Source organism: Haplochromis burtoni, unplaced genomic scaffold (assembly GCF_018398535.1).
Source record: "Haplochromis burtoni strain Fernald_Lab_line unplaced genomic scaffold, NCSU_Asbu1 Contig_34, whole genome shotgun sequence".
NCBI lineage: Eukaryota > Metazoa > Chordata > Actinopteri > Cichliformes > Cichlidae > Haplochromis > Haplochromis burtoni.
In genome coordinates, this window is record NW_024582395.1 from 2,186,505 (window position 1) to 2,208,381 (window position 21,877).

At 40.6% G+C, this 21,877-nt stretch overlaps 1 protein-coding gene across 5 annotated transcripts in view; it reads right to left on the reverse strand.

Annotated features, from left to right (window-relative positions):
* Positions 1 to 1,561: 1,561 nt before the first annotated feature.
* sh2b3 (SH2B adaptor protein 3) overlaps positions 1,562 to 21,877 on the reverse strand; it is a 61,556-nt gene continuing 41,240 nt past the window's right edge. For 4 of the 5 annotated variants that reach the window (XM_005919082.3, XM_005919081.2, XM_042219518.1 and 1 more), the window contains exons 3-8: positions 10,100 to 10,201; positions 9,048 to 9,136; positions 5,067 to 5,164; positions 4,362 to 4,576; positions 3,950 to 4,127; positions 1,562 to 3,658 (exon numbers count right to left, since the gene is read on the reverse strand). In XM_005919082.3, coding sequence (XP_005919144.1) covers positions 3,276 to 3,658; positions 3,950 to 4,127; positions 4,362 to 4,576; positions 5,067 to 5,164; positions 9,048 to 9,136; positions 10,100 to 10,201 — 1,065 coding nt within the window. In that variant the 3' untranslated portion in view covers positions 1,562 to 3,275. The remainder of the gene's footprint in view (positions 3,659 to 3,949; positions 4,128 to 4,361; positions 4,577 to 5,066; positions 5,165 to 9,047; positions 9,137 to 10,099; positions 10,202 to 21,877) is intronic. The other variant, XM_042219519.1, reaches the window with a different exon arrangement.

The following is a 21,877-nucleotide window of genomic DNA, read 5'->3' on the forward strand; positions in this document are numbered from 1 at the left end:
TCATGTTTGGCGTGTGAAAAACGAGAACACCATAAAGTCTGGGGTAAAAATCAGCTGTTTAGATGCCCTTTGAAGAAACTCAATGTGGTGGAATGAGAATTTTTTTTAAAGTCAGCTCACAGCAATAAAATTGACACCTGAGTTGACACCTGGCATAGTCAGTGCACTTTCAACTGGTGGGATAAACCTTACAAAAGCTATGATGACAAACTCACAAGGCACCTTATGTTATCGATTAAATCCAGTTTAAGTGCACAAAAACATGAAGCTGGAGGACAGAGGAACAGCGTCCGATCACTGGTGTCTAACATCTCGTGACACTTTCAAAGCTTTGCTGATTGAAACCAAACTTCTTCTATGATATAAACATACAAATTCTATTACAAATAACATATAGTGTAAAAAAAAGACATTAACTTCACAGCCATTCCTTGGTTTTTAGCTGCTGTGGTGAAGTTACACAGAAAATACGAAAAAAAAAAAAAATTAATGCTGTGAGTGTAAAAAATACAGATAAGAACATGACGCTCCTCCCCCAAATCAGGAAAGCACATGTTAATATTAACTGAGCCACCTCAGTTTTTCCGGAGCATTAAGGGTTTAATGCTAGATTAAGAGCCCGATGCAAAACTGATTGGAAAAAGGTTGAGACTCCAGACAACGTGAAGGATAAATCAATCAGACTTGTGTTAAATGCCCGACTTTGACTCAATAACTACTTTGTTTTGGTCTGCAAGTTCCCCCCCTGTTGTGCTCTTTGAAGTGAAGCCATTCAAGTTTATGTCTTTGTTTTTTTTGACATACAAGTGCAAAATTCACATTGGAGTGCCAAGTCTTATTTTGGTAAATCGTTCCATGCCACAAAATCAGTAAACTGCAGTGAAGGTATTGCTGAAAAAACATAAAGAGACCGCTTAAATCACACATTACTCTATGCAGAAAACCTAAGAAGATCCTTATTGTTTCCATAGTAATTAAGAAAGTAAGAAGCAAATTAAACACACTTAACTGATCGTCTGCAAGTGTGAGCACCTCCATAGCACCTTTAACATTTCTTAATGTTAAAGTCCATGACAGAACAAGTATGAATTGTTTGGAAGGAGACAACCTCTTCTCTCTAAAGGGAACATGTCAGCACACAGATTAGGTTTGCAAAGGAGCATCTGAGCAAACCACAAAACTTGTGGATCAAAAGATGCCACAGTCAGTGCCACATTTGATGAAAGCCAAACACAGCACGCCTGCACAAAGCTGTCACGCCAACGTTCAAGCATCGACTGAGTCGACCGGGAACTCCTTTCTATACCAAAGTATTCTAGAGCCAAATGTAAGGCCACTGTGTGAAGGCTAAAGCTTGACTGAAACTGGATCGTGCAACAGGTCGACGATCCCAACCACAGCAGCCTGAAATACTGCAGTGGGTCCTGAACAGAGCCCATATGGAAAAGAAATAGTAAAAACGTATATGATTTACTCATGAAAGTGGCCACTTTCTTATTTCTTTCATATATTGTTTTAGTAAGTATCCAAAACATACAAGTTTCATTATATAATTTTTCAAGGGATCTTATATCTGTTTTCACTCTTGTATGCTTTTCATACAAGTTTCACACAAGACAGATACAAACTTTATAAGATTTATATATATCTTTTCCATATGGGAGGTGTGCACAATGAATGGCCGCAAAAGAAGCGTGGGATAAAAACTGCTCCTCAACTGTGAGAGAAACTGATCCAGCAAACAATCACTCAGAGTTATTGCTGTTAAAGGTTGTTTTATGAGCTCTTAAATGCCTGCGACCTGTAAACCTGTGACAATGGAGGAAAACGTTTACACGTCACATCTTATAGCATATAAACCAGAGCAGAAGTACAATTTTCTGTCGTTCATTCAGTTGAAACTTCAAACTCTTAAAAAGTGCTTGTAATAATATCCACAGACCATCTAAACCCACCGTTCACGGCTGCAGGATGGCAACATATTAAAATTCTCTTGTTACTTTATCACTCCAGCTTCTCTGATTTTGTGGCAGAAATGATTTCTGTGGTGCTTTGTTGTTATATAAGTGATTATAATTATAAGTAATAATTTACTCTCTTGTAAAATAGTTTATTTTTAAAATACCTGACTATATTACAAGTAAATAATATCTTTTAAGGCATTCAGCAGCTGGATTGTAGCTGCAGCTGCTTTGGGTACAATTAAAAAGCCGGAACCTCGTCTGTCCTTTTTATTTAGTAAATCTGAAACGGCAGATATTCCAGCTGACACTCAAAGTGACCCTGACCTACCCATAAGTTGAGTATAACTGCCTTAGGTGATCAAAATTCAACATAACACCACACACTTGCTTTATTCTCGCATAAACGGTCACATCCAGATGCACAACTCAAACTTAGATTTAGGGTAAAAATTAAAGAGCGGTGATGAAAATCTGATTCTGAATCCGTTCTTCTCTGTAAGTTTGAAGGAGTGGAAGCGGTGCTCAATCCATTTTTAGCAAAATGTAACAAAAGTTTCCCCTTTTTGACTGTAAAAAAAAAATAAAAATCATTATTATTTTTCTACAAAAGTATCTGTGCATAGAAAAAATACACATTGCTTTCAAAGTGCACTGAAGATATACTTCAATACATAATAAAGCACAAGTGGGAGAATATCTAATGTAATAATGCTCTAAAATGAGCGCTCTTTGTCTGTGTACAAAAAAAGAAAGAAAGGTGAGAGTTTGCTCCACACTGGAAACTTTGTGTGGAGAGTAAATGTCTTTTAAATATTTTAAATTAACCAATTTTGCAGGGAGTGCCTTCCCATCAGTTCTGGTTAAGTGCCAAAGAAATGAAAACAAGTGCACCTCTATAAAAATGACCAGAATAGAAATATAGAAAACTATTTTCTGCCTGGGCTTTAGGTCAATAGTCATTTGACTCTCCCACTCTCACAGAGAACCTCAACATTAATAATCAGCACTGTTATAAAGCTCCGAAAATACATTCACTGTGGACAGTCTGGGTGGAGGATGTGAGGGTCTGACACTGGTAAACACACACACGCACAAAGTGAGTGTTTGTGTGTGTTTCCACATACACAGTGGTATGCATTCATCAGACAAAGACTTCTTCACTCAAGTTCATGAGTCTGCTGCAATCAGGTTATATACCTGTGGGAGGGGAGCGACAAGCAAACACAAGTGTGTTTGTGTGTGTCTGAGTGTGTCAGCTTCACAGGTGTCTGCTGTCGTTCAGAGGTGTTGCAGGTGTTTGACTCAGCGGGGTCAGAGCAACATGTACTGGTTGTCTATTGCCCGCTTGCGACCGCGGTCAGGTTCCAGCTCATAGTCTGAGTCCCGCTGAGGGATGATGGGAGCGTGGGTGCTGGGGTGGCGTAGCAGGTTCCTCCTTCCTACCGACTCGCTCCGACGGAGTGGAGGCGGGGCTGACAGCGTGGGCTCGGGGACCATGCCGGTGCGGGTAAAAGAATGGATTCCAGACTGGGAAAAGGAGCTGGAAGTGGAAAAGCTGGTGCTGGCTGTGGTGTTGGTGGAGCAGGAGGAAGGGGGCTGGCTGGAGCTGCGAGCCAGGCTGCAGTGAGCCAAGCTGGGCTCAGAGCTCCAGCGATGGAGGGAGAACGGGACGAGGAAAGCGCCTGAGAGCTGACCTGAGGGAAACAAGAGGAAATAAATCAGCAAACATGAGCTGTAGAAGTTTTTAGTTTAGTTAAAAACTAAAAACCTCTTTATTCAGTCTGAATTTCAGATGTGCACTGATTCGCGGAGGTACTACAAACTGCAGTGGAGCACAACCACAAACTACTGGAGAAGCTGCTCCTTTAATTTGTATAAGTACGGGTGTACTGCCTTTAAACGTGTGTGCATCACACTACTAATTCAGCGATAACACCGTTGGTACACATTATTATTTGAATGAGGTCCAAATCCACGAGTCTCACCCTGTGAAGGCGGGGTGGAACCCGCCACTACGAAGCGGGACAGAGTGACAGCACCGGCGGCTCCACACTCCAGTGGGATAGGGAAGAGTCTGAAATGACTGAGCATGTCCATAACAGATGGGAAGCGCAGGTGCTGCACCCTGCACTGACCCCATTCTGTCAAAGAGAGGCGCAGGTGCTGCAGAGAGGAAAGAGGGAAAAAAGATGAGGAAACAGACGTTTCACGTTGGCTGAAGTGAATTCTTTTCCTAACCACAGTGCTCAGTGTGCACACTTGTTTATCTATGCTTGTGTAATGCTTCCTGTGTCTGCACAATTTTCACGTTTCCAGATGGAAAAAAACAAAACAACTTGGGTTTCAAAAGACAATCCTCAACTGCAACCACAACTGTACCCACATACTGATCCGTACCTTTGCTTTTCCCTGGTAGTTGAAGGTGAGGACGTAGTCGCCCCTGCGTGTCTCACTCTGTCGGACCAGAAACACCCCGTGTCCCTCTGGCCCGGAGCTCTGAACCAGGTGGGCCGCCTTGACGCGAGAGATGGGTCCGTGGAACCAGGGGTAGGAGAACAGGAAGTGATCTGTCTTCTGGATTACCTGCTCTGGCAGGGTGAAGGTGACAGGAGCTGTAGGGATGAACAAAGACGGCGAACGTGTTTGTTTCTGTCCGAATGTGCAAAACTGGCTGAAATAATCAATACTGTGTAAACTGTAATGGTTCCGTGTTCACTGTGAAACACTGGTTCAGTGTTCAGCCAACCTGCTTGTCTGTTTTTATCTTTGAGCTGCTGAAGAGAGCAAATAAGCTCTAAAAACACACCAGAAACCCAGTGACCACCCAGTTAAAGACAGAGGAGCGCTTATAGCGGACGAACAGGAGTATGTTGTTGTAGAGACTAAAAGCAGAGCTAAAGGAGAGCAAAACAGAAATAAACTAAAAGTTTGCACTTCCTCTCGTGTTGTTACTTTATCTCTGGGTACCCACGTGTGAACGAACAGGATAAAACAAAACCTCAGAAATAAAAAAAATAACAGTTTTGAACTGAAATACACAGCAACACTCTGATTATCAGAGGATGTGTCGCCGAGGTAACGTCCCGTCATCCCAGTACTCACGCTGACTCTGACTTTCTGGCTCTGAGCTCCCTCTGTGATTGGCTGGGGCAGAAGTGTCAGGCGGGGAAGGGAGGGGCTCCAGATCCACGCTGACTGACCTGAAAGACAAGAGCAGACTCAGATTATACACACACGAATGTTATTCTGTCTGTAGACTTTGCTTGGGATTATTTCACCACGCCTTAGTCACATTTAGGTTGGACCACAGTTCCAATAGCACGAATTCAGCCCTGGGTGTAAATAACCACGGTGATGAAAAGCTGCTAAGATGCTTCATTGTTACTGCACAGATGTCTTTGTGAGAATTTAGTCTGGTCTTTGATTTATTTACTTGTCACAAAAGGGATTATTTGAACCCTCTTTGGTAGTCTTAGCCTTTACTTGGTAGCTATTAAAAATAGCTAATTTAATACTATACTGCTATAATATTACTCTATATTTGGGACTGAGATGCAAATTGTTTTGCAAATTGTCATTTGTTTTTTGAGATTTCTCTTGTAACCAAACAGCTGTTTGTCATAATGGATGCGATATAATCACATGTTGCTATGGAAAAACGTGTATTCCCCAACTGGTTGGCAGTGTTTCCTGGAGGTTTCTGGCTCTGGCGTCTGCTTTGGCTGCTGGCGGATTGCCGTGGCTGTCTGTAGCTTTTCATGTTTGCCCGCAAAAATTCACTAAGTACTAAGTCAGCTGTAGTAGAACTTGAAAAAGTGCAATGCATAACAAAAATGAGAAGGTTCTCCTTCAAAGTAACAAGCAGTGGTTGGCAGATGTTCATAGATCGATCTCTAGGAGTGTGTGACTGCGACCTTATTCACTTGACCTGCATCGTCATCAAACCTCAATATGTAAGCTGCGGTCTCCCCATTTCACTGGTGGGGCTTTTATAAAGTGAAGCGCTACATTGAAAGCCCTTCAGGACTTTACAGTTGTGGACTTGAACGTAACACTGAGTTGTGAGCTTAGACACTGTGTCAGCTTCAAACTAATCTACAACATATCAAAAATGTCACTGGCGTGGCTCCATGTTGTTAGAATGGACCCCCTGAACGACTTCAATGCAGTTTGCATATCACAGCTCAACAGCCAAGATGACATAATCTAAAAACTGTAAGCAGCTTTAATGTTTAACACTCCGAATCAGCAGATGTATTTGAGTACGCGTCAAGACATCGTGTACTACACAAACTGGTTAAAGAGTTGCACAATATCAGGCAACCAACTTCTACATTTGCAACTACTGTTGAATTTCTGGGACATTATGCAAACAGTTAGACGCACAGTGTAAAAACTGAAAGTTGAGCTTTTTACAAAATAAAATAATGAAAAAGTGGGGCCTAATATTTTTGACAGAAGGCCAAACATTGCCTACAGACTTCTATCTGCTTACCAGCAGGCTAGGAAATGCATTACACTACTGAGGGTCCTCACAAGGATGTGCTGGTGAGGTGAGTCTGCAGGCTGAAGGCAAACAAAGCCACAGACGGGAAGTGAGTCCAGTTGAGATCTGAACTTACATTTCTTCTGTTTCACTGCTCTCTCTCTCTCATACACGCACACACAAGTGGTATATCTGGGCCGCTTGTGTGTGCCGCTTCCCGACAGATGAGAACGGGAAGGTTAAAGAAGGAAGTTGGAGTAAAATCCTGCTTAAATGCTGACTTGAGTTTGCAGAGCAATGAATAACAGGAAGACTTTACTTCTCACTGTGTATGTGTGTGTGTCCATTCTTGTTCTTCTATCTTTGTGACAATCATTTTTTCCCTGAGTATGGACATCATTTCACACAGTCAGCAAATCTTCAAGGAATAAAATTTAGCCCTCAGCACACTTAAAGCACGCTACACCTACCACATCTGACCACATCTGAAGAAAAATGCGAGTTTATTTCCCTCACACTGCTTCCCTGATGTCTCACCAAGTGTTGTGTGCCTTTTGAGGTCCTCTGTAGTCTCTGCATGATGAATCGCACAAATAAAACCACGGACTTTTGGACAACAAGCCTTTTCCACAGTAGACATTGTGAGTTGTACTGATAGGAAAAGTATGGATGCTGTTAATAGGATTAAGAATGACTCTGCTTCACATAAGAAACAATGCTTTGTTAGATTTGGTATCTGGACCGTGAAAGTAAAGCTCAAGTGTAATTGTAAAAATTAATATTTACATTTGAGGCGTGTCTGAACAGCACCGCAGAGTCACGATGATCCAAGTGTTGCTTGGTGAAGTTACAAAAACTAAACCAGCTTTTAGATGATATTAGTGAGAATTTAGACAAAAACAAGCTGTTTTCAAAGGTCCAGATAATGCATTCAAAGGATTATCAGATGCAAAGTATTACACACTTGATTTTACAACACTGGACTGTTATTTCTGTACGTCCTTTATTTTATTTTTAACGCAACACTGCAGCAAAAGTTGATCCAGAATCATATGATTGTTTCCAAACAGCCCTTCTTTCATCTGAACATCTTCCAGCTCCAACGCATTTGTGGGCTGCTTCCATTCAATTAATGCAACATGCAGGCCAGCTGCGGCTCTAAACAAAGCCTTGAAGAATCTAACATGTACTTACTTTAAGACATTTATTCAAATTGAACGGCAGTTCTTTTTCTAAGTTCATTGTTTGTTTGTTTTTAGAGTGTGTGCACTTCCAGATATCTGCAGAAACGAGAAATGCCCCGAGATTCTCAGACCTCCCCCGCACTTCCTTTCAGAGAAACGCACACTGACACACACAAATAGACAGAGATTGTCTTTATAACAAGAAACAGAAAACCTGTGTACCACTAAGTTTTATTCCAGGATTGGGTATTCCTGTGAGTACAGTTTGCACTGATTACTGCTTAACAGAAGTAGCTTCAACAGTGCGGTCTGCATCTCCTTTTAGAAGATGACTGATAATTCTGTCTTCTTGCATGACTTCTACTCTTCTTACTTTTCCCATTTCTTTAAAATTCAAAGAAATTTCTTTCTTTCTTCTTTCATTCTTTCTGTGCAAAGTAGAGAACTGATAGGAAATGAAGGACCACATGAAAGATCTTAATAACGGGGCCTTCAGGGCTCTTAAAGCCGTCTCCTACTTTAACCTTTGAAAAGCTACATTTACTGCTACACGTTCCCTCTAAACATCATACGTTACCTCTCAAAGGTGTGCAGCGAACACTAAGTTGACTAATGGTGCTGTTGACTGATCAGTTAGGAGGAATATTTCAAATGCAGTAAAGTTGAAACCAGCACAAAGCTGTACGGACAAACCAGAGCGAATACAAACTGTGCAGTTCAAGAAAAGATAAATACGCTCGAGGCCGCACACACACACACCTGTTTGTCTACATATGCACATACATCAACATTTATTCTCACTTCCTTTTGCAAACACATACCTCAGGACAAGTAAACATCCAACACACCCACAAACACTAAAAACAGCCAAGTGTTAAATATTTCCTCTCGCGATGTGAATGTCTGGGCTGACGCTCGTGTTTAAAATAACAATTTGGCAGGTAAGATTTTTTGACTTTTTAAAAATATCATTTTAAAAATGCTACCTAACACTACCAATGTACTGATATCAGTCAACAAAGCTGAGATTGGCCAAAGCTGGCATGTCAGTGTGTCTCCACTTTCCACTCAGAAGTGAAAGCACAGCAAGGAAGTACCCACAGCAAGCTGAGAATAAAAATGCTCGTTCTGCACTATATAACTAATGTGATTGATAAATGTAATCTTCTACACTTTAAACCATAAACAAAGTTTTCTCTAGGTTACCAGGGGGTTGCAGACCTGTCACTACTCCTCTGTGACGTTACAGAGCTTGACTGAATATACTTTGAGTCTCTTGTGTGATATTTAGTTTTTGATTCGATCTTCAGTCAATTTACACTCATAAAAACAAAGAACGGGTAAAGAAATGAGACACGTGTAAGGCAGATCACACAAACATCTGTCCTTGTTTTGTGTTTGCACATCTCTCACCTGCTGCTGATGCACTCTTTTAGCTCTGTGGTCCAGGAGCTGACCTGCTGCTCGTTGTCCGTCTCAAATATCAGGCTACCTCGATTAACCTGCAGAGATAAAGATGCTTAAAAAAAAACAGGCTACACAAAATGGACATGACGCAAATGCATAAAATGCCCTGAACCTCTGCACTTACTTAGAGCTTTTTCGTTTATTTTCACTACAACAGAATTAATAGTGTAACAGGAAGGAATGCACAGGGCAATAAAACACTGCATACTAATGTAACCACCGCAATTTAATAAGTACAAAGAAGAAAAAAAACCCTCATAACAAAATGTTCTGTTAAATTTCAAAAGGTTTACCGTTAAAAAGGCAAATAGCTTGAGGGAAGGTGTGCTTACTGTGCTCCAATTAAAAACAAAGAAAAGCTGCCTGCACCTGCTACAGGAAAGCATTTCCTTGGTAAGGAGAGATACTATCAATATCAAGAGCCTCTGGGTGAAGCAGAACTTTTGAAATAAAAAAACAAAGGCATGAGAGCTTTTTGTTAAATTTACTAAAAAAGAAGACAACAGTGAAAGTTAACACTTTTCACCACTGATGTGCAAAACCGCTATCAAATACTCGCTCCTGTGGCTGTGAAAACTTTGTAGTTTGCTTCTTCGCTGTGAACAAAGGCTGTAATCCTCTGCTGTGCACGAATGTGCTCGATAAACAAACAAAATGCCATTCAAATATTGCTGCAGATATATATATAAAAAAAAAAAAAACGGCTGGAGTGCAGCAACACCGCTGCCTGTTTGAGTGGGTTTATGTTTGATGGAGAGCAGAGCAGCTGGTGGGTAAAAAAAAGAGACTTTATGGTGGAATATCGTTTCACTTCAAACCAGCAACGTCTACTTTGTCAGTCCACTTTGTGAGTTTTGAAATGACAGTGTTTATCCTGTTCTGGCTGAACGGCGAAGATCTAAGCAATGTGGATATAAACAACTCAGCGGTCAGAGTCCCAAACTACAGCTTCTCTTAGGAAGCATCATTTTTCCATTTAGCTGTAATCGTGTGCAAACCTTTAGAACAAACGTGTTAAAGTTGTCAGGCATCTCCAGCCGGTTGCAACGCCGGACCTCTTGGATATCTGAGCAGTGAGTCGTCAGCTTGGGACTGGAGGCCTGAAACACACAGTGAGTACATAATTAGCGTCTGACACATGAGAGTAATTCCTCTGATGAACACATAAAAGGGAAAGAAACGGAGAAAAAAAAAAGGGTTTCACAATTGTATGCACGCCGTCAACCTTCCTCATAAGCTGGCCTGATAATCTTTAACACATTTTTAAATGGGCTTGTGCAAGTATCAAAAGTGCAAAATGAGTCATCAGATATGAGCATGTGCCAAATTCTTTGAAAGAAACAGGTCAGGGTTGCTGCAGGTAGTGTACGAGGAAGCCTGGTTTTTCAAAGAAAATCCTTTCACCTCCATTGCTTTTGCATAGCAGATGATGTGTCGGTGACATACATCACATTTCAACACTCAAGTATTATAAGAAAAACACAATCAGCCCATCGTCTTTTAAACAAAATGAAAACATTTTTTCCACGCAAACGTCTTCTTTAACTTAGCTTAAAGCGTGCAGTGGTCAAACTTTCATGGTCTGTGTAGATTTGTTACTCATTTGGTTTTCCTTTTCTGAGAAGTAGAGACTGTTCCAAACAGGAAATTGCCCCCCAAAAAAGGATGTCATGCAACACTGTGTACTACTCAGCTCAATCTGGCTCTCATGGGTAACATTTAAGAAGGCTGCCAAGTAAGGACTCGTTTGTGCACTGGGGCCTTTTTCTATTTTGATTAGAGGCAGTTTGCACTTGTGCGATCACCTCTGTAGCTTTATTTTAATGTTGACCAATTAGGCTAAAAATACCACGGGACACAAACGAGCGTGACGCAAGCTCCCGCAGCGGGGCTTGAAGGCTGGCTGTGTTTGAAGAAACCTAAATGAGATATGAGGGGCTTTCTGGTTTCTGTTTGACCCGAGGCCCTCAGCATGAACTTATGACACTGCGAGTTTATTAACCACCAACAAAACCAGAAAGGATCCAGGCTTCAATATACTAAAATTTTAACTTATTTTATGTATTTTATGACTACTGTTCCTTTTATTAATTGTGCTTTTTGTAAGGTGACCTTGGGTTTCTGAAAGGCGCCCTCAAATAAAATGTATTATTATTATTATTATTAAAAAATACACATATTTTAAACTTCTCAAAATCCCCTCCCAGTCAGGTGAACCTGAAGCCAGCTAGACAAAAGGATGATGATGCGAAAGGATCTTGAAAGCAAAATACTCCATCCCAGGCTGCTTTCATATGACTCCACACAGCTGTTGCTGACTTGTGACATACTTTACCTGGAGCAGTTTGCACTGGACCTTGCTTTAGTTTGTATTTTTTAAAACAATCCACGAAGACACATTTTTGGGGGAAAAAATTTATTTTTAAAGAATGCTGAACAGATACACACACAAAAAATCCACTAAAACAGCTCTGAAGAGCCTCCGAACCCCTACATCCAAACGAGTGGTAACAGAGCCAACGGCATAAACAAACACACATGCATGGACGAATGACTCAGTCAGCCATGTGTAAAGTGCCCGCAGCATGTCTGGGTCAGAAGTCACTGCTGAAACGAAGGCTGAGTGACAACTGAGAGAAACACATGTAGACAAGAACATCAGCAGCTACTATGAAAAGTTTTAAAACTACAGCGTGTCAGCTGCATACAGTATTTTCATGTTTGACAACTGGAAATGTCAAATCCTGTCAAACCTTGACATTTAGTAGTCAGGCGTCATGAAGAAGAACACGGCTCTCATCACTAGTTTCTGTTACTGCATGTGTGCGAGTGCAAACTTGGTCATACAGAACAGAATATGAGAAAAGCAAAGTTCTGGATTGAACTTCTGATTATTTTCACAATAATCCAAAATTGGAGATAAAGAGCAAAATTTAAGAGTGAACGTAATCACAAGCTATAGTGACAACTCGTGACTCTTTACCTTATCGATTTATCTGACAATTATTAAAAAATGTGGCCCGCAAACTCCCCTCAGTCCAAGCTAACATCTGTCACACCCAGCTGTGTTTGACGAACGTTTCAAAACGCAAATCCTAAATTGTTGAATCTGTCTCATGTAAGGGACAAGATTTCTGCAACGATCCAAGTTATATTTCTGTGTGGAGTTTGCATGTTCTTCTTCGGCCTTCAGCTCAGAAGACATACATGTTGGCTTTACTGATGATTCCAAATTTTTCAGGTATGAGAACTAGATAAGGTGTGTGAAGTGTACAAAAGCAAGCACTGAATGGCTAAATGTGGCTTGCAGGTGCTTTGAGTGGTAAATACTGCTATATAAATGCCAGTGCATTTAAATACTAAGCAAACATATTTAAGGGAGCATTGGTTGCATGAAGGTAAACAGTGCACACGCAGAAATGTAATCTCAAAAGCACTGACATCAATTTATCTTTATCAAATTTATCTGTGTTCATAGCCAATGCGAGAAGTTAGCCTGTGGGTTTCCAGACTGCATGACTGTCTGCATCTGTGCATTAAATTCAGCTTTTTGTCTTAAAGTCTTGACCAGAAATGGTGATTTGTATCTGCTTGTTTTCTTTGTCAGCCATGCTGTCGAACTGCAAGACGAAGTGGATCTCCGAAGTGCAGCAGTTAGTGCTGCAAGTGCCTTAATAAATGCGTCACAACTAAGTGAACTCCGGTGTAGTCCATGCTGTGAAGCATTTCTTCACATGATCTGTTCAGTTCCTGTGAAAAGCACATCACCAGCCAGACGAAGAGCATCAAATTGCCCGCGAAGTGAAACTGTGTAATTAAACAGACTTGCACAATAATGGAAGCTAACTAAATCAGCACCGTGAGAGAGCAGAAGCAGCGAAAGGAAACAGACGAGACAGTAAAAGACACGGCATCGGGTCGGTAAGAGGGAGGAACGGAGGGCAAAAGAAAGTGCAGGGAGGACAAATTCCACTGCTTTGTGCACCGCATGAGTTTGAGCGCATGTGACAGTGCATGAGCCCGAGGAATGCATATGTTAATCTTTTGCACACGCATAAAACAACACAGGAGCGCACTCATCAAAAGAATAGTTACCTTTCTCCCTCACAACCCTTAATGCTATGAGTTTCAACCACAGTGTCTAATATTATCACTAAAAAGCACAATGACGCAGACAGGTCAAGGATGTGACTCATTTAGAGAACCTGAGTCAGTGCAAGAGGAACCGATTAAAGGGAGCTCGCACCAAATTGCTGCCGCAGCTGTATTTCAGTTGAGTATGTTCACAGAAATTTACATCAGCGTTACAAGTTTCAGGCTTTCTAATAATTTCCCCTGTAGAAAGATTGAGATAAAGCCAGAAAGATGACATAAATATACAGTCTAAGAGAAAAACAACAATGCAAAAAAATGATTTTTTTTTTACAAGATTCGTATGAAAATAATCATGTTGTCTGATAACAAATTGGAAGCTGAGTTTGAAAGCTAATATTAATCAAAGTTTAAAAAATGGATTATTAATTTAGAAATAAGAAGTGACAAAACTGTGCACTGAATAATCCTGCTTTTCTTTGGCCACTTGGGGGCAGTGAACACAAGTTTTAAACATCACCTTATAGGTCAGTTGCTACCAACACATCTGGCAGCCACAGAGCCAACATCATGGCTCATTTCAAGTCTTGCTGAATTCAATATTCACTCTGTCTTAGCTCTGCTTTTGGTCTCTACCAACTCCCGAGGGAAATATCTGCTAAATACTTCAGTGTGGATCGGTGAGTCGCTGACTGTCTCGGTGCTGAGCACTGAGCAGGGGGATTTGTAGAGCTCACCTCGATAATGAACCACAACAGTAAAGCTTGAGCCTGGGCAGCCAAGCAATGAGGTGAAACTTACTGTAAAGCTCAGAGGATTCAGGTGATGATTATCTGGGAGTGCGTACCTACATGTGACCCCTCCGATACCCCTTCTTTGATCTATCTGAAATCTGATCTATGTGCCACATTTCTGTTTGTTTTTCTGTTTGACTCAACCTCAGCCTCTTTTACGCCACCTCATGCATCGTGCCGAAGCAGGGATGCATGATAAATCGGTGGCTCGAATATCATCAGCTCATCAAAGGAAGAATAAAATATCTCTTTATCATTTTGTCAGCTTCTTTCTACTTAAAATTATCTAAAAAGAGATTATATTTGAGCTTTGCACTAGAGTCTGAGCATCTGCAGCTCCAAAAAAGAAGAAGAGAGACATTTGTACGTTGTTGTTTTTTTTTTTTATCATTTAACACGGCATGCAGTTAATCAAGAAAGCAACAGGCAGATTAACTGCAGCTGCAGACTAATTTACAAATGCAAGTTAAAACTGCACCGGATGTGCAACAACTAATGCTATCAGTCACTCTCACTCTGGGTGTGTGTGTTGGTGAACATTCACGCAGAGAGTGACTCATTGAGAAGAATTTATTGTGTGAATATGAATGAGAGCCTGACTAGGAGCATCTTTGAGGAACCATGTGTGTCTGTGGAGGGGAAAAAAAACAGAAGAAGAAAAAACATTCAGCAGATGTCTGACTGGTTGAGCAACAACGTAACAGGCCTGATTTCTGTGAATCAACTTCATCGAGGGAGCAAGTTCAAGCTCACAGCGCATTTCCTATTACTGCAAACTGCTGCAGCCTGTAATACTCCCTGGAGAGTGTACGCACGCACACGCGCACACACACACACAAGGCGCAGTCTTTGCTGTTTTTCTTTCATTTTTAAATCTGGACCCATCTCCAACAGAACCGGTGAGTAATGTGGGAAAACAGTCAGAGCATTTACGAACTGCGTGAGTGTTAATGTTTTAAAGCTCTCAAAGAAGTGCAGAGGTCTAGGTCTCTTTTTCTTTCTGCTCACCCGTGGTGACCCCCGCCCCTCCCTCGGCAGAGTCAAAGGAAAGAACACAGCAGTCTTGTTAGTGTCATAAACCGTATATAAAAGACAACCACAGCCACAGATGCTATGAGGAAGAGATTCAACACTGCGATCTTTCTAACTTCCAGCAGGATCGAAGAAACAAAAAAAGAAGTTCACAACATAAAGTATCGATTTGTGGCCTTTTTAAATACTTTCCTCATGAGTTTATGGTCTCAAACTCTAGTTTCAGTTCTCTATGAATATAAAATTATCTTTATTTTGTAACTTATGGAACACATTAGTGTTGAGAAGATGAGGAAACATTAGCCTGCCCAAAAAGATGCACAATGATCATGTAAGGGATACAAACGGACTAAAAATAGCAGCTTTCTACCCATAAAAACGTTTTTATTGTTCCTATAACTTTTTAAACAAGACTACCATGTTTTGTATCTTTACACTGCAGGAACCAGCATCACAGAAGCAAGTTTTGGTTTTTTTGGTGGTACCTATGTTCAGACAGGTACTGCCTATGTCTAGCACAACTGACCTACATGTACAATGACTGATGTAGACGTAAATATATGAAGTTGTGTCCTCAGGATTTTTAAAAATACCCCCATAAGCAACAGCCATGTTAGCAAGAATTAGGTCTAAAAATGGGCCTGGATTTATTAACCACATGTGCAACAACAGCATTAAAACAAAGTACTGACTATTATGATCAAAGGGGCCGGACCATCAAAAAAAATTATAACTGTGTAAAGTTGGCCAGACTGTCCTGTAAACCCACAGTAAAAAAAACACAAATTAATACAGTAAATGTTGAAAAGTTATCATTTAACTGTTTATCAATTACTTAATTGCTTTGGTGTAATTAGGAATCTTTATCAATAGAGAAATTGTAAAAGTTATGAAAATATAGTTAAAACTAAAATCTATGCACTCCTTTTTTCCAGAGCAGTCCAGTGGGGCCGATTCTGGCCCCCGAGCCTTATGTTTAACACCGCTGCTCTATATGATACCATTAAAAAACCCCAACAACAACAAAAAAAACACACATAGTGCTCTTTTGTAGCTGCTGCTCAGCACACTGCCAGCTGGTTACTATGTCGACTTAACGTTGGTGTGAGTACAAGTAGGAAACAGCCCCTGAAGCTATGTAGCCCTGACAATGCTCTGTTCTGAAACTACTGTCTGATGATGGAAAAGATTCTTTTTTTTAAAGTGCAATGTCCATAAAGACATGCAAAGTGATGGCGAAGTGATGCAAAACACCTAAAAACACAAGCAGCACTACAGTGTGATGTGAGAGGAGTGGGGTCCTTTTGCACAACTTTGTGCAGAGGCCTGTTGATTCGTGACATGTTATAATAATTAACAGAGAATGTAGTAACAGCTATTTACTGTCCCTGATATGTTTGAATTCGTTTTGCACCAAATAAAAAGCATTAAAAATGTCGGTTTAGCATTGTCCACGGCCGGGGCTTTAAATGTGAGTCACAGCAGCACATTCTCACTTCTGCTGTTTTCTCCCCCTCCCAGACAAAAACTTCAAACCCCGTCTGTGAGGTCTGCGAGCAACTACACAGCTTGATTGATTACTAGAGAGAAATCAACACACAAAAGCTATGCTTGTACCAACTACTGCCTGGCATCGACCTCCTCCACATCCAGACGCAAGTAACCCTAGAGACTGAGTACATTGAAAGCGTAAATATACAATAGCGCCCATGGGAAAGCTTTTCATTTATGTCTTAAATTACTGCTCCTCTTTGTCTCGACAGCTCGCTGCATTGTTTTGCCAGCAGACCTTGAGGCTATGGCCTGTTCCTCACCCTGCAACTGCGGAAGAACGCAAGGCTGCAGCACACTGCCACTTTCACTGTTTTAGCAATTATTTAGGACAACTTTCTGTAAATTATTGATGCATCCAATCTGATTGTGGGTGGTTTAAACAGTCAAGAGAAAGAAGCTCAAGTTTTACCAGTAAAACACAACATATATACACTGATACCGGACTGGTTGCGTGGATCCTCTGGCCCGCGTTAAAGGGCGGCTACATGCTGCTGAGTGCTCGCAAAGCTGCATGCGCTGTTGTCATGGTGGTGATCGAATTTGGGACCAATCACACGCCTCTGTGATGCTATCTGAGCTTAATTCTAATTTAGCTCAGAATTAAACTTCCCTTTTTAATGAGGCCGGAAATCATCTTATTTCACAACGTTCAACATTATCAGTGACACTTTGTCAGTGTCAGCTTGTTCGGGCTCGTTACTGTTATCATTTATCTTTTATTAAATTTTTATTAGACATTATTTACGGATTAAACCCACCAAAACTGTCTTTTGAAGCTTTGACATCCCCACATGAACGACACTTGGCTAAAAGTTATACGTTTCTGTTTAAAATCCAGATGGTGATGAAAGAAAATACGAGATTATGACTTTTATTGAACCAAAATGTCAAATTTACTCAAGTCCAGCAGCAGGATTGTTTTTTGGGGGGCGCTTTTTATTACCGTAAATTGAATATGACTGTTTATAGACATTCTCTGAGTCATGTTTTATCCATCATTTTGATTTTTTAACTAAATAAATTACAGTTTATCTGATAATCAAAGTAATTATGGCAGGACAATTTAAAGTAAATCCTTTCATAATACAGTTTTTCTGGGACGAGAATGTCAACTATGAAATATTAAGCTGATGGTGATCAGTGCCAGTAATAATACAACACCACAAATTTTCACTTTGAGTCAACTTTCACTACTATGTTTCAACTTCAAACATACGCACAGTCACACAGATATGACAAATATGAAACACTGATATGCAGCAGTGACAATACAGCCTACATCCTGGGCTGCAAATTCCTAAAAATGAACTTATAGGTTATAGGTTACATCAGCCACCCCCCCCCCATAAAACCCAAATATCAATGGACTGTAATGAAAGTCTGTAATGAAAGTAAATGGTAAATGGACTGATTCTTATATAGTACTTATATAGTACTTTTCTACTCTCCCGGAGTACTCAAAGCGCCGTATACGACATGCCACATTCCCCCAATCACACAAGCACTGTCTTCTATGCTTTTAAGTGCTTACTAACTACCATTCACACACATTCATACCGATGGATGCATCAGAGAGCAACTTGGGGTTAATATCTGGCCCAAGGATGTTTGGGATGCAGACTAGGGGGAGCCTACCTTCCAATCAGTAGATAAGCTGCTCTACCCTGAGCTACAGCAACCCCACAGTTGAAAATCTCTCCTTTATTATATTTTTCATTATATTTGTACTTTTTGCATTACTTTTTAAAATAGGTTATTTTACGTATTTAATCCAAATCCTACAGGTCATATTTGTACAAACACAGATGCTTTAATAACGTGTGAGCTGCTTTTTTAACTTTTATATCATCATTAAAGTACCAAAATAATTATTTTCACCATACTATCATAAATTACTATTAAAATAACTTTTCTTTCAAAAAAAAAATCAAAGACAAAGTAATTTTCAGACATTGTAATGACTCTTCTTTCACCTTGGTTTACACACATGGCAGCAGGTGTAAACAGTTGGTGAAAGTAGCGCACAAACAAACAGAGACACGACAGCAGATGCAACCATGCAACCTCTCACCCACACAAACAGATCTACAGTCTGTGCGCACACACCCACACACACGGGTGACACACAGGATGTTTGGAGTCCAAAACAATCTTCCCAGGGTCCCTTTCTCAAGGCCGTCGGCACAGCAACTGACTGACACTCAACATTCCTGTATCCCTCCGAGGGTCACCGTAGCCAACGCTGTCTGGGGTGCATGCATTGTGTGTGTGTGCTGCACTGACTTTAGACTCTGCAGGGTTACCAAACTGGTCTCTGGAGAGATTCTGCAAACTGTATGTGCACAGTTATCCTACACACACACACACACACACACACACACACACACACACACACACACACACACACACACACACACAGCTTAAATGGTTAGAGCATGACCCATCAGACCCTCTTCAAGCATGGGAGGTCATGACCTCAATCACAGTAACCAACACATCGGCCTGTACTTCCCCCGGTTTGACATCGGGATCACTGACAATTTGTTTTGTGCTTTTCTTGTCTTTGATATTCCATTTAAAAGGACTCACACAGCGCAGTAAAATAATCTTACTAAACAAGCAGAGACCTATATCCAAAACCTGATCCATTCTTCTGTGCAACAGAATGTTATTGTTCCAAAATATACCAAGAAACTACACCAGCCAAGTTTCCTTCTAATGATATTATATTTTTCCATAAAAAGCATTCAAAACAAATCCAAACTAACTTTCCAAACCTAATTGGTTGTGATTTTTTTACATTAAAAAGAAATGATTTTGCTGTTCCTAATGTTCTGACATATTAAAGTTAATGTTTATAATGACCCACGTTTCAGAGAATGAGGTCAACCTATATAAAAGTAACCCCTGTGAGCCAGATGGGACAGGGAGTATCCCTGATACAGTTATCTCCGTGGGCATAGAAGCCCCGCCCAGCTACTACTCAATCTTCTGTTTGCGAGGGTCAGCCAATCAGCAGAAAGCTGGCTTAAAGAGAGACTACCTGCACTACCTACTGAGCGTCTGCATCCAGGCCTTCTTTAAGAAAACAGTACAAAACTACTATGTTAGCTTTAAACTACGAGAGAAAAGATGTGCACGTCTGTGATATAACTAGAAATGTCAACTACATGCAAGCAATGTTTATTTTAGTAATTTCAGGAAGCTACACAGATGTCATGTGTTCATTTGCATGGTTGACATTTAATGACAACACAAATACTTCATATGAGAAATGCTTTTGTGCAGACTGGGGCAGACAGACTAACTCTGGCTTTGGTCTGTTGATATTAGCTACAGAAAATGGCCAGCTTTAATCTTCCTCTTTGTGCCTGTCTGCATGTTTTTTAGTGGACATTTTATGTTACAGGATTGTGTTTATAATCTAAGATGAATAGCTTACTGCGCCGCCTGAATCTTGGCTACCGTACACAAATTCCTGGTATGTTTGTACAGAAAAAATTGTTCCCTTTTTAACGACTTTATGAACACATACAGCTGCAGCTGGCATTGTTTTTCCACTCTGCTGCTTGATTCTAGCACCTGTTGCGTGTGTCATGCAGATAAACACTCCTGAGTTTGCCCTCCATAGCTGGTGGGACAGAAATAGACTTTCTAAACCCCAGCTAACTCCAGCTTTTTTCTTTGACGAGGTCTCTTTTAGCTTGCAAAGAAAACGGATCCAAAACACGATAAGAACTTTAGGTCCCTGCTGAGGATTACATAGACGGAGAGCAGCTGTAATCACAAAATAAAACATTCATGCAAACTGAATCATGTTTGAACTTAACTCTGGCAGCAGTAGCATTTTGAGATTTGTGCAACCTTTTTTAAAGCAGCTGTGCTAAAAATGCAACTTTAAAATTAATCATCACTACAGACATTGAAGTTTAGTTTACTTTAAAAACATTCACGTCACTGAGAATAACTCGGTACAGTCACCTCTGCGCAGACTAGCTGTGCATATAGGTGGAGTTCATGCAGCAGGAGATCACTAGAGCTGATCACATTCACTATCAGCTCTATCTGTGGCATCATGGAGGATGTGGGAAACGCACACACACTTAGCACTACTTGTGGGGTTACCAACACTGATGTGATGACTGTGTTCTTGGAAACCTGTCAGAAGCTGTCAGAGACGTAGCCTTCTGTAATGAATAAATGTGTCACTTCACTGTGCGCTGCCCTCCTTGCTTAGTTCTCAGAAATACTGATATATAAGCAAATATGAAGAAGTTAAGACAGCGCACTAAAGATTCACAGAACCTAGTGCAGTTCCTCGTAAATGAATTAGCTGCGGTTTTGCACACGAGTAAAGACCAATTAGTAAGTCTGACAGAGCAGAAAAAAAGAAGAAAGGAGCAACATCTTTCTGAGTTTGTGAAAACACGACTCCTGTGACAGCGAGCTTGAAAAGTCAGAGAGTTACAACATAACTCATCAACATGCATTTTTACACACAGGCTTAAAAAACCTAAAGCCTTTAAGCCACGAGAATATACTATAACATGATATAAACAAGTCAACACTTCTGAGTAACTGTTTGTCAGTTATAGGTCATGCATAGCTGTATAATGTGCCTTTATTCTGCCAGTGTTTATGCAAATCACAGAGAAGCATTTTCCCGATTTCTCCATTTTTTAAACCCCTCAGCAGCACTTTAAATGTGAGATATTCACCAGTGAGACTTCTGTCATCGCTGAAACACAGCAGAGGGATATGGCATTTCATTTTCTTGTGCTTCTGACAAAAAACACAACTTTTTAAAACCTCAACTGAAACAGAAATCACGTATCAGTTACTCAAGATAATCCTCAGACCCACTGAGAGTTTTCATTGGATCTTTCTTCTACCGAAAACGTGCACTGTTTTCGACCAAAGACAAACTCCCAATAATAACATCTGACAGAGAGGTCTGTGAAATACTTTGCGGCACAGAAGTTTTTGGAAATACATCTTGCTTTGGAAATTAATCATCCTTTTTTAAGCTTGAAGCACCACAAACTGACCTGCACAGCATTGATAACTAAAGGGCAAAAGTGGCTTCATGACCCTAAATAGAAATGCATGGCAGCGACACCACTTTCGGGGTGTCTCAGTGGGCCGACGAGTGGTTCTTAAACACAGGGCAGCCACTGACGGATAATCATGGATAAAAATATGAAGTGAAACTAGGGCTGGGCCATATTATACCGTTCACGGTAATACCGGTATAATGTTAGGCAACGATAGGAAAATGAAATATCGCGATAGAATGGGAGTAAA